Source organism: Acanthopagrus latus, chromosome 15 (genome assembly GCF_904848185.1).
Source record: "Acanthopagrus latus isolate v.2019 chromosome 15, fAcaLat1.1, whole genome shotgun sequence".
Lineage (NCBI taxonomy): Eukaryota > Metazoa > Chordata > Actinopteri > Spariformes > Sparidae > Acanthopagrus > Acanthopagrus latus.
In genome coordinates this window covers 3277198-3293682 of record NC_051053.1, presented here as the reverse complement: position 1 = coordinate 3293682, position 16485 = coordinate 3277198, and the positions used below count along the sequence as shown (strand labels likewise).

At 40.2% G+C, this 16485-nt stretch overlaps 1 protein-coding gene and 2 long non-coding RNA genes across 10 annotated transcripts in view; 2 read left to right on the top strand and 1 right to left on the bottom strand.

Moving 5' to 3' along the window:
- LOC119033961 overlaps positions 1 to 3711 on the top strand; it is a 5950-nt gene extending 2239 nt beyond the window's left edge. For 6 of the 8 annotated variants that reach the window (XR_005079442.1, XR_005079440.1, XR_005079445.1 and 3 more), the window contains exons 8-11: positions 72 to 208; positions 295 to 873; positions 965 to 1115; positions 1473 to 3711. This is a non-coding gene — a long non-coding RNA (uncharacterized LOC119033961). The remainder of the gene's footprint in view (positions 1 to 71; positions 209 to 294; positions 874 to 964; positions 1116 to 1472) is intronic. The other 2 variants (XR_005079441.1, XR_005079443.1) reach the window with 2 other exon arrangements.
- The window catches only part of LOC119033960 (protein snail homolog Sna-like), a 23025-nt gene extending 15823 nt beyond the window's left edge, over positions 1 to 7202 (top strand). Inside the window, exon 4 of the mRNA XM_037124595.1 lies at positions 6032 to 7202. Coding sequence (XP_036980490.1) covers positions 6032 to 6703 — 672 coding nt within the window. The 3' untranslated portion in view covers positions 6704 to 7202. The remainder of the gene's footprint in view (positions 1 to 6031) is intronic.
- Positions 7203 to 7818: 616 nt separating this feature from the next.
- On the bottom strand, positions 7819 to 9436 carry LOC119034001. Its single transcript, XR_005079453.1, has 3 exons — positions 9274 to 9436; positions 9088 to 9196; positions 7819 to 9011 (listed from the first exon to the last, which is right to left on the bottom strand). It is a non-coding gene; the product is annotated as an uncharacterized LOC119034001 (long non-coding RNA).
- Positions 9437 to 16485: the final 7049 nt, after the last annotated feature.

Sequence of the window (16485 nt, the reverse complement as noted above, 5' to 3'; positions counted from 1 at the left end):
ATTGGCCTTTCTTCGAAGTCCATCTTAATTAATGTATTGATTATGTTGTTTGTTTATTTTTTTTATTTTAGGCAGTGGAGCGAATTCTCACTTCTAAGCCAGCAGGCATGACTGTGATCAAAGAGTATGAAGAGACCAGGAGTTTGAAAGATTCCACCCGGCGTTTAATGGTGAACATCATTGTGGCTCACATGCGTGAAAAGGAAGGGTAAGACACTTGATGTCAGTGACATCAAAGTCACATTTGTAGACAGGGCAAGAATATTCTCATAAACAATACTTTTACTTTTGCAGGAGATTTGTAAACAAGACAACAAAGGAGTTTCACGCCCTTGGGATTGTGTTGCTTTTCCCATCTTTGAAGGACCCATACTGAAAAAAGGGATGTGTTAGTTTGAAATGTAACCGTGTCGTGAAATAATGATGGCTGTTACGTTTGGGTTTGTTGATCTTTGTGTCTAAGCAGCATACATGCACTAAGGCTGTCAAAAACTAGATATTGTCTGCACTCTAACCAGAAATACTCTTTTTCATTTTCAGGAACATTTCTATGACATTCAGAGCAACAAAGGCTTCCTTGAGTGGTGTGTCAAGACTGTGCAACGTCAGTCCAGAACCACATCTACATCCCATAACAGAGTTCAGCTAAAAGGGGGTCCCACATCATCAAGAACACTCGGCTCCCTAGATGACCAGCAAACAGGAGATGAATGTATGGAGGCCATGTCTCTTCTTCACCACACCACCGATCATGACTTAGTCTTCCAGAAGATGAGGGAGACATTCCCATATTGTCAACAGATGCTTCATGACCCACAGCAATCAGCAGATATTTTTCAAATGTTTCCTTGTTTCTTGGACACGAAGGGACTGGTAGGCAAAAAGTGTTAATTTAAACAAACATTTGTGAAAATATTTGATTTTACTTTCAGTGATTGTAACAGTAGTCCTTTTTTTGTATTAGATTTTGCAAGACTTCTTGTTGATGTTTGGAGCAGAGACCGGTTTTAAAGACAAGGTCATCCAAGAGGCCAAGACGCTCAGAGAGACAGCTCTGCTGAAAAAACTGCTAACATCTGCCCTGAATGAAAAACCTGACACTGCAGATGAGCCAGGTAGTATTGCAACAGTAAAAAAAACAGCTTGTACCTTTGTTCTGCTTTTTTAATAATAAACAACTATTAACATTACATTTAAATTACACACTGACATTTTACTACAAAAATTGATGACTAAATGTAACTTAAGTTGGACCTCAACATACAACTTTACAATCCTGTCTGATAGTATAATCTACGTTCTGTATGCTGTGTATCAGTTTGCACAAGTTTGTAATGGCTAGTCCACTCTGCGTAGTGAGGTTTAAGAGTTTAGGTGAATAGCAGAAGACAAAAGGAAACCCTGTCATCCACAACGTAGAAATATGAAGGCAGACATTCTTAAGTTAACTGTGTTATTTGCACTGTCTGCAGAGTGGGACAGTGACATGGCCTCTCTTCTTGTCCTCCTGCATCTTCTCACTCCACAACCAGCTGGAAGGAAGAGGCCAAAGAAGATCAGTGTTGGAGAGGCAACAGATCATCTGGTGAAATTTCAAAAGGATTGTGAAGATGGTACGAAATATTGTTCATGCAACTCTTTGTGTTTCAGTCCTGCCAGAGCCTGCAGGATCACCTAAAGAGCACCGAAGGACACCCTCAGCCATATCTTCTGGCCTCAGGGACTTCAAAGGCCCAGGTTTCCAGCTTCTACATAGTCTTGGATAGAAAGCTACTTCCATGCCAGTCTTGTACATCCTTGGGTGCATTTGACGAGTTGTTCAAGTCCCACTTTGTTTTCAGTGTGAAATATGATGATGCTCTGGCCAGTCTGTACACGTTTTTACAAACTACTCTGTACAACATTGACATAGGTACAACAGAAGAAACTCCAAGTGTCAAAGAGCTGAGCGCAAAGCTATTGAACAAGCAGTAATTAGCTTGTCCAGCAAAAATGCTCAGATGTTTCCTTTTGTGCTTCATCCTTTCGTACAGCTTTACTTTTGTTCAGGCACCTCAAACTAATTCATGGGATGTACTCTAGGAAAAATTGAGACTAAAATGTGGTCAAGTAGGATGTTGCTTGCAATTTTCAAGTTATTCTGGATTTAGAAGACACTTGATTAATATACATTCTTTGAGTGATAACACCTGTGTGTCTCCTGAGACCCCCTCTAGCCATGAAAGCCAACAGCACAATAATTCTCAGTGCTTAAATGATGAAACACCCTCTACTTCATCCCAGATTATTGAGGCAGGCCCTTCAGTGTCAACTCACAACAAAGATATGTGTGCCTCCATTATAGCCAAACTTTTGGGAAGTGGAGTACCAAATACTGTAGTTCTTTCTACCATTGAGAATTTAGAGGAATTTGTAGGAGATTTGCAGTCTAACATTCAGGACCAAGTATTGAACATACTCCCAGCTGACAACCCCTCCAGATCAGCCATAGAAGAGTTATTTAAAAGTATGGACAACCCTTTTAGCCAACTGAATTCTGATAGCAAATGGAAGAAATATTTCAGGGAAAAATGGGATATAGTACAGCCAGTTGAACTGCGCCTAGGAGTAAGGTATGATTCCAGGAGGAATACCAAAACTGGAAACTATGAGCAAGTTCCAATTAATGACAAGTTCATATATGTTCCAATATTGAAAACACTTAAGTTCATTTTCAAGAATGAAAATATTTGTGAGATGATGCAAACATGTGCACAGAGTGACAAATATGATGACTTCTGTGATGGAAGCTACTTCAAAAATCATCCTTTGTTTTCAAGTAGTAAGTTTGCCCTCCAAATCCAGTTGTATTATGATGAATTTGAGTGTGCAAATTCTCTTGGATCAAAAAAAGGTATACATAAAGTTGGCTGCCTTTACTTCATCCTTCGAAATCTTCCCCCCAGGGTGAATTCGGCCTTAATGAACATTCATCTGGTGTCACTGTTTATGCACAAGACGTTAAGAAATATGGGACTGATGAAATATTGAAACCCTTAGTAAAGGACTTGAAAATATTAGAGACTTCTGGGGTTGCTGTTCCATTTGCTGAGGTTTCTGTATATGGTACACTTGCACAAATTACTGGTGATAACTTGGGTATTCATGGCATTCTTGGGTTCATGGAGTCATTTAGTGCAAATTATTTATGTAGATTTTGCTTAACTGATAAATCTTCAGCTCAGTCAGTTTTCTCAGAAGATGACCCACGTGTGACTTTAAGATCACCAGTTCTGAATCATCAACATTACACTAATTTGGTAGATGATCCTACATTAGCCTCTTCATTTGGCATCAAGAGAAAGTGCATACTTAATACATTGCAATATTTCAATATTGCTGAAAATTATGCTGTTGATATCATGCACGATATTTTGGAAGGAGTTGGTCAATATGAGGTCAAATTACTTTTTCTGTATTTGATTGATCATTTCATCTCTAAAGAAAGCTTGTTAAATAGACTGTATGCTTTTGATTATGGCTATCTGGAAAAGAAAAACAAACCAACAAATGTAAACCTTGACTGTGGAGGAAATGGATTAGGGTTAAATGCATTGGTTGGTTGGTCACAAGCATACCTTTGATATTTGGTGACCTGGTACCAGAGGATGACTTGCACTGGCACTTGTTGCTCTTGTTGCTAAACATTATAAACATTGTGTTCTCATACTCCATCACAGAAGGTATGACTGTGTATTTGAAGCATCTGATTATTGAACATCACCAACTCTTCAAAGAACTGTACCCATCAAAAAACTTCATTCCAAAGCATCATTTTATGGTGCACTATCCGAGGTGCATTCGAAAAATCGGACCACTCATTCATATTTGGACAATGAGGTTCGAAGCTAAACGCAAATTTTTCAAAGACTGTGTAAAGAATTTCAAGAATTTGACAGTATCATTTGCAAAGAAACACCAGTTTGCTGTAGCTTATCATTGGGAATGCTTTTCTTCAAAAGCAGTTGAGTCTGGTCCAGTCAAACAGTGTTTACTTGAAACACTGGATTATACAGAAGATATAGCTGCTTATCTTCACATTGATTCACAAGCCACTATCAGACTCTCAAACTGGGTAAAGTGTGGAGCTGAATATTGTGTTGGCCTCTTCGTTTGCACAGGCACTGATGAAAACATGCCAGTGTTTAGCAAAATAATCTCTATCATTTTGCATGATGGTAAAGTTGTTTTTGTTTCAGTTGAGCATGAAACATGTTTCCATGATCATTTCCATGCTTTTCAAATAAGTGAAAACATCCCAAAAAAGATACTGGTTCTGGAAATGGATAGATTAAGACATTTCAAATGTTTTGATGCTCAAATGTCCTATGGGTGTGATTCACATTTGTATGTTGTGTCTTTCCTTCCTTTTCCCCTTCCTCTTTCCTCCCATCTTTCCCTTTGTCCTTCTTTCCTTCTTTCTTTTCTTACTTCCTTCCCTTTATCATTCCTTCCTTATTTCTTTTCTTAATTCCTTCCCTTCCTCTTTCCTCCCAGCTTTCCCTTTGTCCTTCCTTCCTTCTTTCCCTTCATCCCTCCTTCCTTCCTTCCTTTGCTTCCTTCCTACACTCTCTTTCCTTCCTTCCTCCTTTCCCTTCGTCCCTTCTTCCTTCTTTTTTTCTTCCTTCCTTCATTCTCTCTATTCTTCCTTCCTTCCTTCCTTGACCCAGAAGGACAACAGGAGGGTTAAATTGAAGGTTTAAAGTCTACCTCATGTTAATTCATACAAGACATACATCCTGCATGACAGAAATCTTGTCAGACATTTGTGCATTGCTTTTATACAATGTTTGCACTTTGTATGTGGTTTGATGTAACATGTTTACAGTTTTTGATTCAAAATCAAACATGCATTTAAAATAAAAATGTGTGACAATCTATGTTTTTCGTAGTCTGTTTCGTAGTAATCTTTTTAACATATTTAAGTTTTGACTATTAATACCATAAAAGAGTTCACATTCAAATTAACTCCAGGTGAGAGTTGTTTTTACCCCACATGGGAGTAGTTTTTTTAACTCCCACAAGTGTTCAGTTTTAACTCCAGAAAATAGTTAAAAAATCAACTCCCGAAAAAGAGTTACTTTAACTTTTCCCTGGAGTTCATTCAATGGTCTCACATGTACACTCAAATGTAGTTGATATAAACTCCCAGAGAGTTTATTTCAAAGGCCAGAATTTGCTGTGTCGGAGGACTCTCTGCATCAGCTGTGTGCTTGGTATTTGAGACTTGACTTGACATCATTATCCATTTATGCTCAAGGAGGGCTGTTTCCTCTTTTCCGCTTCCTCCCACAATCCAAAGAAATTCAAAAAAGTTCAGTTAGATTAATCAGTTACTCTCAATTGTCCATAGGTGTGAATGTAAGCGTGAATGGTTGTTTTTCCATTTAGCTCAGCCACTGTGATTACAATAATGAATGATTATCAGGTGTAATTATTAATTATGATAAATAATAACATCCAATTTACATTTGAAGAAGGGAAAAGATAGCCAATTCACCAAATTACTCTCATAAACTATACTGTACCGTTTATAACTCTGATTAAGAGCCTGCATCTTGTTAGCTGAAGGTCGCTCATTTGATTCCCTTGGTCTGCATGTGTAAGTTTCCTTGGGCAAGATACTGAACCCCAAATTGTTCCCAAGCAGCCACTGCCATCAGAGTATGAATGTATGTATGAATTACTATAAGTCGCTCTGAACAAAAATGACCTGAATGTAAATGACATATCTTCTTGTCCTCTGTGTCATAGTCCTGAAGCCATCTAAGGCTGCAGTGTGGGCAGACTCCATTCCGTTAATATGGCCACTTAGCTGCACAGCTAACTGAGCTACAAGCTACCAGGCAACAAGTTGTTAAGCAGGTGTTACAAATGACAGCTTTTAATATACTGTGCATGGCTTTCCCATTTGTAATGAGTTTATTAAAGGTGATATGTCAGAAGTTATATCTCTGTGCACCAATGGTTTTCATTGTTGTCCATTGTCCAGACTAGGAAACAACCACACCAGCTTCCACTACCGAGCAGCTTCCTCACCAACGCCAGATCCATCACGAACAAAATGGATGAACTGGAGCTGTTCATTGCCTCACACCGATCTGTCCGGACCTGCTGTGTGAGTATTATAACAGAGACCTGGCTACACCGACGCATCCCGGACGCCGCGGTACAGCTAGCACGCTGCACAAGCTACCGGCAGGACAGAGGCAGTGAGTCAGGGAAGAGCAGAGGAGGAGGACTCTGTATCTACCTGAAAAATAACTGTTTTTTCAACAGCAGGATTGCTGCCCGACATTGCTGTCCTGGTATTGAAGCCCTCTCAGTGGCATGCAGCCCCTTCTATCTACCACAAGAGCTAAACGTAGCTACCATCACTGCTGTTTACATTCCCCCCGATGCTAATGTTAGTAAAGCCCTTAGCATCCTCCTGGCTATTGTAAACAAACAACTGCGTGTCCATCTTGACGGCACTCACATGGCTGGCGACTTAAAAACTGTTCTCCCCAACTTCTTCCAGCATGTGACCTGTACAACAAGAGGGAATTATACTTTGGATCAGGGATGGGCAACTGGCGGCCCGTGGCCGCATCAATTTCCAAATATCAATAAATCACAGTATTGTCGGAATCCTCAAAAACACAACAAACATCCTTTTAAATGAATAGAGAGGCGTTAGTGGAGGTTGTTTAATATGTCCACGCTTGCTCTCCATGGACTCTCCAAGGATAACAGAGCGCACTGTAAGGATGCGCTCCGACTCTGACTGTCCTTCCACCCAGACGCGGCATACCTCGACCACGTGCACGGCCAGAGTTTACCCTACACACGGTTCTCCTGTTTCCCCTTTCACGGACTCCTTGGCTTGTGTGATTACCAGTGTTGGGCACGTTACTTTTAAAAAGTAATTAGTTGCAGTTACTAGTTACTTCTTCCACAGTAACAGTAACTACTTACCAGGGAAAGTAACTTTTAATTATTCAACCTTTTGAGCTCAGCATTCATTTTAGCATACTTGGCATCTATGTAAAATGTCTTTCTTGCATGGCGGACCGGTGTTATGCCGAGAAGTGCCTGCACGCCAGGATCTGCATGCCGCTGGCGGGAACGCGCTCAAATACGGAAGTAGGCTATGGATCATTCATTGTATTCACAGTGATTTCTACGGCAAAATCTGGCTTGAAAGTATTGACTTGTTCTTTGTCAGTTTAATACCAGGAGACATCAACCAGGCACAGGACAACCATTATCTGCTTCACAAATAGATCTACCTAGTAAGAATTCAATTGCAGCTATCCAGAATGTTATTGTGGATATCCGAAATTGAAAGCCAAATACACATGAATGGCAAAAGTGACGTCATTTGTCCTAGGAAGAATGTCATTGTGGATATCTGAAATGTTCTTTTTGACTGGGAAGTACTGAATTACAGATATCGGCAATACATATCCAGTGTTACTATTAAATGTTAAAACAGCCATTTATACTTTAAGGATTTTTAGATATCTTAAATTAAGTTTTGACTAGTACAAAGTTGTAGATATCTTTAACATTTCTACTAGTAAGAATGTTTATGCAGACAACTTTAAATTACCATTCTGACTAGTGAGAATACAATTTTGACAAGGAGAAATGCTATTATGGCCATCTAAAATGCAATTACAGATAGGAGTGTGGTTCGATTAAATGTTAAAACGGCTTGCCATAATGCGTGTGACAAACAAATCTTTGACTCTTGATCTTAAAGTCAAACTCCCATAGCATTTTTCCTAAAGAAGTTTCCACATTAACATAACAGTTTAGTTATTTTTAAAAACTTTTGCTTGATCAGATCTTTGTTATGGTTATAGTTGTATACTGTGTAAAATGGTGTTTGCCTGCAACTGTGTGTTTGACACCTAGCCTGTGTGGCGGCACGAGGAGCATGCTCTGGGCAGCACTCAGTTAAGACGACAAACAACGCCACCCTAGGGGTTTCACCCAGGGACTTTATTTTTTTTAAAGGACAACTTGTAAACAAGTAAGGCACTCAGGTCCGTTTTACAGCATATCTGGGTACAAAACATTTATTGATTTCAGTTTAAATAGTCTTAAAAACGTATCAAGTTACTCACAGGGACAAAAAGGGGGACCAATCAGGGCTGAGACCTAGGGGTGAGATGGGTCTTAAACAAAGGGGATCCCAGGAACACCACGTGATGTAAATAAAAGTGAAACCAAAAGCAACCTAAAAAAAAAAAAAAAAAAAAGTGCCAAACACAAGAGGGACACTACCACCACAACACCAATCCACCACCCTAGGCTCAGCACCTGAATGGGGGAAATCAGAGAACAGCAGGTGAGCACAAACATTAAATGCAACTAATCACAAAAAAGAAATCAGGACTTAGTTTATCACATCAATAAGAATTATACACAATATCAAATCAAATAGAATTAAGATTTACATCAAACGAAATGCACCTGCATCCTGCAAAGACCAAAATAATCATGAAGCTAACAAATCAGAACTACAGGTTGCAGTAAAACCAGCTGTTACAAAAGAAAGAAAGTGTCAAACTACAATCAAAGAAAATGGGATAAACTCTCCTACTGAATCCTCTAATATACAAAACACAAAAACAACAAGCGACAGGGTTGACAGTATACAGTTCAAGATGGCATTGCCGAGCAACAATTAGGCCACGGCAACGCTCAAAGCCTGGACGAAGGCTAACACTCTTAGCCAGCTGTGGTGAGCAGCCAGGAACCAGGCAGACAGCGTTGAGGCACCGCAACCGCGGATGCAATTAAAAGTCTGTGTCAGCGCAGTGTGAGGCCGAGCAATGAGTCAAAGCGATCGTCACTTAAAGCAAAACAGCTTGCATTGAGCAGCAAGCACGCAGCTAGCGGTGAGGCAAAGCAGCGAGGCAAAGCAACAGCGATTTCTTGCAGAATAGCGGATGCTATGCCGCTACACAGATGTCTTTACCCTACAAAGAAAGAACAGATATTAGCAATTTATGAGTGGCTGGAGGAGGAAGCTATACTGTGCTACATGCTACATACCGGTCAGGCAATCACGGTCAGCATGGTGTGGAGCATCGCGATCAGCTACACAGCAACCAGTAGCAGACAGTAAGCAGCACACAACCAGCTGCAACATCCAAGCGAGCCACTGAAATAGAATAACCACCATGAACACAACTGGAGGGACAGCGTGAGACCAGATTACAGTCGCTGCCGGCAGCCTACCTGCAACCAAACAAAGGCGGAAGTGAAGGGCGCCGGGAAAAGCGACATGACCCAGGCGCCGTCAGGCAAGAGGACTACCAGGTGCCATATGCCTGCATTTATAAGGTGCTCCCCCCACAGTGATTGGCTGCAAAGAGCCACACAACTGAAACCCATCAAACACTCCTTCATACTGCTACACCTGCTTATTGTACATCCTACACTGCTGTTTGTTGTATTCCACCTCTTATTCGTCAGTCATGAGGCAACGTCAAGTTCCTCGGTTACTGATTGGCTGGGGGGCGGGAGAAGAACAACAGAGAGTGACGCAAGGGTGTGCGGAGCAGTTCGTCAGTTTCCCTCGGTACTCCGTCTCACCACCTGATTACAGGAACGTTACTGCTGTAAATGCGCTATGGTAAGAGTCATATTGAAGTTATGAATCACACTGTATTGTAGTCATTGCTATTTAAATTAAATGCACTGCGTTCAGATTGTCAAAATGTAGTGTGCGTTTTCAGCAAAGCTAACAAACAAGCTAAGCTACCGCCGAGCTAGCGGCTGTGTATCCAGGACTCCAGCAGCATTGCTGGACATTCACCTGTCACCCCACTGGAAGCCATCAGCCCCCACAGCGGGCGAGAGGAAACCAGATAGCGCACTGGGTGATGTCAGTCAGTGGCATGCTTTGATGTTAGTTGTAGTTGCGTTGTTTGTTACTGTGTTATTTTTGGCTGTAATCCCAGTGTAGCAGGGAGCTAGCTGTGTCGTAAAACAAACATTATCATCATCATCATCACTGTTTCTGTTCAATTTGCTTAAAACATGGAACCCATATGGACAGTGTAGTGGCAAATAAATCTGGGTCATGATGAATACACCAATTATGAATGATGAATACAGCAATTCCACCTGTGTGCTAACAGTGAATTTGAGTCTGATGTAAGACCAAGATTTGATGTTTCCTTTATATAACAAGGCTGAAGTGAGTGAGCAACAGGTGCAGCCACAGCTCACCCAAGGCCACAGAACGGGACCTGGGAGTTTCTTTGCATAGCCCTATCGAATGATGAGCAGTACTCACGTGAAGACTGTTTTCCCTTCGATGGTGAACGATGATCCTGAATCCATGATCAGCATTGCTGGCTTCATTGTTGACATCTACCTGGTGCTTGCTGTTGTAATCACATTGAAATGCGACGAGAAGCATCCGAAGCACTAAACTTTTCTCACGTCAGTCTCCCTGCACCAAATGTCTGTACGATTAGTGTATCTGTGGTCACAACATTGGAGTCTAATACTGTCATAATGTCATTACACACAGAGATGTCTTTGTGTCAGTTTATCACTCTGTCTGCTTCTGCACAGAATGCCCATTGACTTCGACATCAAGAGACATCAAGTGCTGGCAGGAGTAAGTGTGAGAATTTCTGTTAGAATATAGTTTATCAGTTTTTCCATCCGTGTTGGTTGCAAAAAATCTGTGATTCGAAGGTGCATCATTGTCTACAGCATATCTTGAAGAGCCACACGAGAGCAAAGCCGTAGGAAGATTTTGAATATGTCCTCACTACAATCTGGTAGATATTACCTGTGAGGGGCAACGCATCTCCTGTAGGTTCGATGCACATGGTAATGTATACAGTACCACAAGACCATGCCTAAATTGTCAGCCACAGGGTTCTGCACTTGCACTATGTGTCATTATTTTGCAGCGGTAATTTTTTCACTCATGCTGTCGCCACTACTTGTCATATGGGCACTGAAAGCTGAAATGTGTTAATTGCTAATGTGTTTTACTTTGAAAGTGGAATTGTCAAATCAAACCACAGCATGAGTATCTGTTCAGGGCCAAGTTGAGTGTGACCACAAGATTGATGGGTCTTGTGATGTTTGCTACGTTTGTTTCTATGTGATGAACAAACATCTAACACCTTTCCTGGTTTTTGTTACAGATGGCGTCAATTGATCATGAAACTCTATTTGGAAATGTGTAATTTGTTCTTAAACACTGCTGTTAAATGTTTTGTTTGTTCATCACCACAGGGTGGCTGTGGGTAATTCTGACATCACCATTTTGGTGTGAGTGCCCCCCTTGGGCCATGCCAGTTCAGTTCATCCTTCAGTCCATGAGGAGGAACCCAAGAAAGACATGGAAAAATGATGCATCCGACTGTTGGTGGAAATAAATACTATATTTTATAAGATATTTCACAGCATGTGAGATCCTTGCTTACATCAGAGTCATACAAAAGAAGATGACAGTGCAGATTTAATTGGAATGAAATGTAGTCTAATCAATATTTTTTGTTATTTGTGTTACTTTTTAAATGAAATATTATCTTTAAACCCAACTACATTTAGGTGCTCAGTAAACTTTGGAGTTCAGTGGACATTCGGTAATACAGTAAGCCACAAACATTGTTTATTGCCATAACTGGGACTTTTCTTTGAGGGCATTGTTGCAATGGACACTGGTGACAGTTGGCCCCGTGTTTCCAGTGTAATTTTGTGTGAGAGCAGTGATCAATAATTGCCCCTTGATTATTATTTTACTGTATTGTCACATTCAAATAAAATCTTGGGGAGAGAGAGAGAGAGAGAGAGACGTGAGAGAGATTAGAGATATTGGAGAGAGAGAGAGATGTGAGAGAGATTAGAGATATTGGAGAGAGAGAGAGAGACGTGAGAGAGATTAGAGATATTGGAGAGAGAGAGAGAGACGTGAGAGAGATTAGAGATATTGGAGAGAGAGAGAGAGACGTGAGAGAGATTAGAGATATTGGAGAGAGAGAGAGAGACGTGAGAGAGATTAGAGATATTGGAGAGAGAGAGAGACAGATATGAGAGAGATTAGAGATATTGGAGAGAGAGAGAGACAGATATGAGAGAGATTAGCGATATGAGAGAGAGAGATATGAGAGAGATTAGAGATTTTGGAGAGAGACAGATTAGTGATATTGGAGAGAGAGATGAGAGAGATATGAGAGATGAGAGATATTGAAGAGAGATGAGAGATATGAGAGATTTTGGAGAGAGAGATGAGAGATAGTAGAGATATTAGAGAGAGAGAGATGAGAGATTAGAGATATTAGAGAAAGAGAGATGAGAGAGATTAGAGATATTGGAGAGAGAGACAGACATGAGAGATATTAGAGAAATTGGAGAGAGAGACAGACATATGAGAGAGATTAGAGATATTGGAGAGAGAGATATGAGAGAGATTAGCGATATTGGAGAGAGAGAGAGAGACATGAGAGAGATTGGAGATATTGGGGAGAGAGACAGACATGAGAGAGATTGGAGATATTGGGGAGAGAGACAGACATGAGAGAGATTAGAGATATTGGAGAGAGAGACAGACATATGAGAGAGATTAGAGATATTGGAGAGAGAGATATGAGAGAGATTAGCGATATTGGAGAGAGAGAGAGAGAGACATGAGAAAGATTGGAGATATTGGGGAGAGAGAGAAAGACATGAGAGAGATTAGAGATACTGGAGAGAGAGACAGACATATGAGAGAAATTAGAGATATTGGAGAGAGAGAGAGACGTGAGAGATTAAAGATATTGGACAGAGAGATATGAGAGACGTGAGAGAGATTAGAGATATTGGAGAGAGAGAGAGAGAGACGTGAGAGAGATTAGAGATATTGGAGAGAGAGAGAGACATGAGAGAGATTAGAGATATTAGAGAGAGAGAGACGTGAGAGAGATTAGAGATATTGGAGAGAGAGAGACGTGAGAGAGATTAGAGATATTGGAGAGAGAGAGAGAGACGTGAGAGAGATTAGAGATATTGGAGAGAGAGAGAGAGAGACGTGAGAGAGATTAGAGATATTGGAGAGAGAGAGAGACAGATATGAGAGAGATTAGAGATATTGGAGAGAGAGAGACAGATATGAGAGAGATTAGAGATATGAGAGAGAGAGATATGAGAGAGATTAGAGATTTTGGAGAGAGACAGATTAGTGATATTGGAGAGAGAGATGAGAGAGATATGAGAGATGAGAGATATTGAAGAGAGATGAGAGATATGAGAGATATTGGAGAGAGAGATGAGAGATAGTAGAGATATTAGAGAGAGAGAGAGATGAGAGATTAGAGATATTAGAGAGAGAGACAGACATGAGAGATATTAGAGATATTGGAGAGAGAGACAGACATATGAGAGAGATTAGAGATATTGGAGAGAGAGATATGAGAGAGATTAGCGATATTGGAGAGAGAGAGAGACATGAGAGAGATTGGAGATATTGGGGAGAGAGACAGACATGAGAGAGATTAGAGATATTGGAGAGAGACACAGACATATGAGAGAGATTAGAGATATTGGAGAGAGAGATATGAGAGAGATTAGCGATATTGGAGAGAGAGAGAGACATGAGAGATTGGAGATATTGGGGAGAGAGAGAAAGACATGAGAGAGATTAGAGATACTGGAGAGAGAGACAGACATATGAGAGAAATTAGAGATATTGGAGAGAGAGAGAGATGAGAGAGATTAAAGATATTGGACAGAGAGATATGAGAGAGATTAGCGATATTGGAGAGAGAGAGAGACATGAGAGCGATTACAGATATTGGAGAGAGAGAGAGAAAGACATGAGAGATATTAGAGATATGAGAGAGAGAGAGATATGAGAGAGAGATATGAGAAAGATTAGAGATTTTGGAGAGAGAGAGGTTGGTGATATTGGAGAGAGAGATGAGAGAGATTAGAGATATTGGAGAGAGAGAGATGAGAGAGATTAGAGAGAGATATGAGAGATGAGAGATATTGAAGAGATATGAGAGATATTGGAGAGAGAGATGAGAGATATTGGAGAGAGAGATGAGAGATATTGGAGAGAGGTTAGAGATACGTGAGATAGAGACAGAGATATGAGAGAAATTAGAGATATTGAAGAGAGATATATGAGAGAGATTAGAGATACTGGAGAGAGAGAGATTTGAGATTAGAGATATTGGAGAGAGATTTATGAGTGAGATTAAAGGTATTGGAGAGAGAGATATGAGAGAGATTAGAGGTATTGGAGAGAGAGAGATATGAGAGAGATGAGAGAGATTAGAGATAGTGGAGAGAGAGAGCGACAGAGAGAGAGATGAGAGAGATTAAAGATATTGGAGAGAGAGAGATTAGAGATAGTGGAGAGAGAGATATGAGAGAGATTAGAGATAATGGAGAGAGAGAGATTTGAGATCAGAGATATTGGAGAGAGAGAGAGATTTGAGATTAGAGATATTGGAGAGAGATTTATGAGTGAGATTGAAGGTATTGGAGAGAGAGATATGAGAGAGATTAGAGGTATTGGAGAGAGAGAGAGATGAGAGAGATTAGAGATAGCGGAAAGAGAGAGAGAGATGATAGAGTTTAAGATATTGGAGAGAGAGAGATATGAGAGAGATTAGAGATAATGGAGAGAGAGACAGATGAGAGACATGAGAGATATTGGAGAGAGAGATATGAGAGATATTTTAGAGAGATAGAGAGATTAGAGATATTAGAGAGAGAGATGAGAGAGATTAGAGATATTAGAGAGAGAGAGAGTAGAGATATTAGAGAGAGAGATGAGAGAGATTAGAGATATTGGAGAGAGAGAGACAGATATGATAGAGATTAGAGATATTTGAGAGAGAGAGCGATATGAGAGAGATTAGAGATATTGGAGAGATTAGAGATAATGGAGAGAGAGAGAGACATGAGAGTGATTAGAGATATTGGAGAGAGATGAGAGAGATTATACACATTGGAGAGAGATGAGAGAGATTAGAGATATTGGAATGAGATGAGAGAGATTAGAGATATTGGAGAGAGAGAGAGAGATAGAGAGATGAGATTAGAGAGATTGGAGAGAGATGAGAGAGATTATAGATATCGGAGAGAGAGAGATGAGAGAGATTAGAGATATTGGAGAGAGAGATATGAGAGAGATTAGCGATATTGGAGAGAGAGAGAGACATGAGAGAGATTGGAGATATTGGGGAGAGAGAGAAAGACATGAGAGAGATTAGAGATACTGGAGAGAGAGACAGACATATGAGAGAAATTAGAGATATTGGAGAGAGAGAGAGAGAGATGAGAGAGATTAAAGATATTGGACAGAGAGATATGAGAGAGATTAGCGATATTGGAGAGAGAGAGAGAGATATGAGAGAGATTACAGATATTAGAGAGAGAGAGAGAAAGACATGAGAGATATTAGAGATATTGGAGAGAGAGACAGACATGAGAGAAATTAGAGATATTGGAGAGAGAGATATGAGAGGGATTAAAGATATTGGACAGAGATATGAGAGAGATTAGCGATATTGGAGAGAGATAGGTATGAGATTAGCAATATTGGAGAGAGAGAGACAGATATGAGATAGATTAGAGATATGAGAGAGAGAGAGAGATTTGAGAGAGAGATATGAGAAAGATTAGAGATTTTGGAGAGAGAGAGGTTAGTGATATTGGAGAGAGAGATTAGAGATATTGGAGAGAGAGAGATGAGAGAGATTAGAGAGAGAGATGAGAGATGAGAGATATTGAAGAGATATGAGAGATATTGGAGATAGAGATGAGAGATATTGGAGAGAGAAAGAGACAGAGAGGTTAGAGATACTTGAGATAGAGACAGAGATATGAGAGAAATTAGAGATATTGAAGAGAGATATATGAGAGAGATTAGAGATACTGGAGAGAGAGAGATTTGACATTAGAGATATTGGAGAGAGATTTATGAGTGAGATTAAAGGTATTGGAGAGAGAGATATGAGAGAGATTAGAGGTATTGGAGAGAGAGAGATATGAGAGAGATGAGAGATTAGAGATAGTGGAGAGAGAGAGCGACAGAGAGAGAGATGAGAGAGATTAAAGATATTGGAGAGAGAGAGATTAGAGATAGTGGAGAGAGAGATATGAGAGAGATTAGAGATAATGGAGAGAGAGAGATTTGAGATTAGAGATATTGGAGAGAGAGAGAGAGATTTGAGATTAGAGATATTGGAGAGAGATTTATGAGTGAGATTAAAGGTATTGGAGAGAGAGATATGAGAGAGATTAGAGGTATTGGAGAGAGAGAGATGAGAGAGATTAGAGATAGTGGAAAGAGAGAGAGATGATAGAGATTAAAGATATTGGAGAGAGAGAGATTAGAGATAGTGGAGTGAGAGATATGAGAGAGATTAGAGATAATGGAGAGAGAGACAGATGAGAGACATGAGAGATATTGGAGAGAGAGATATG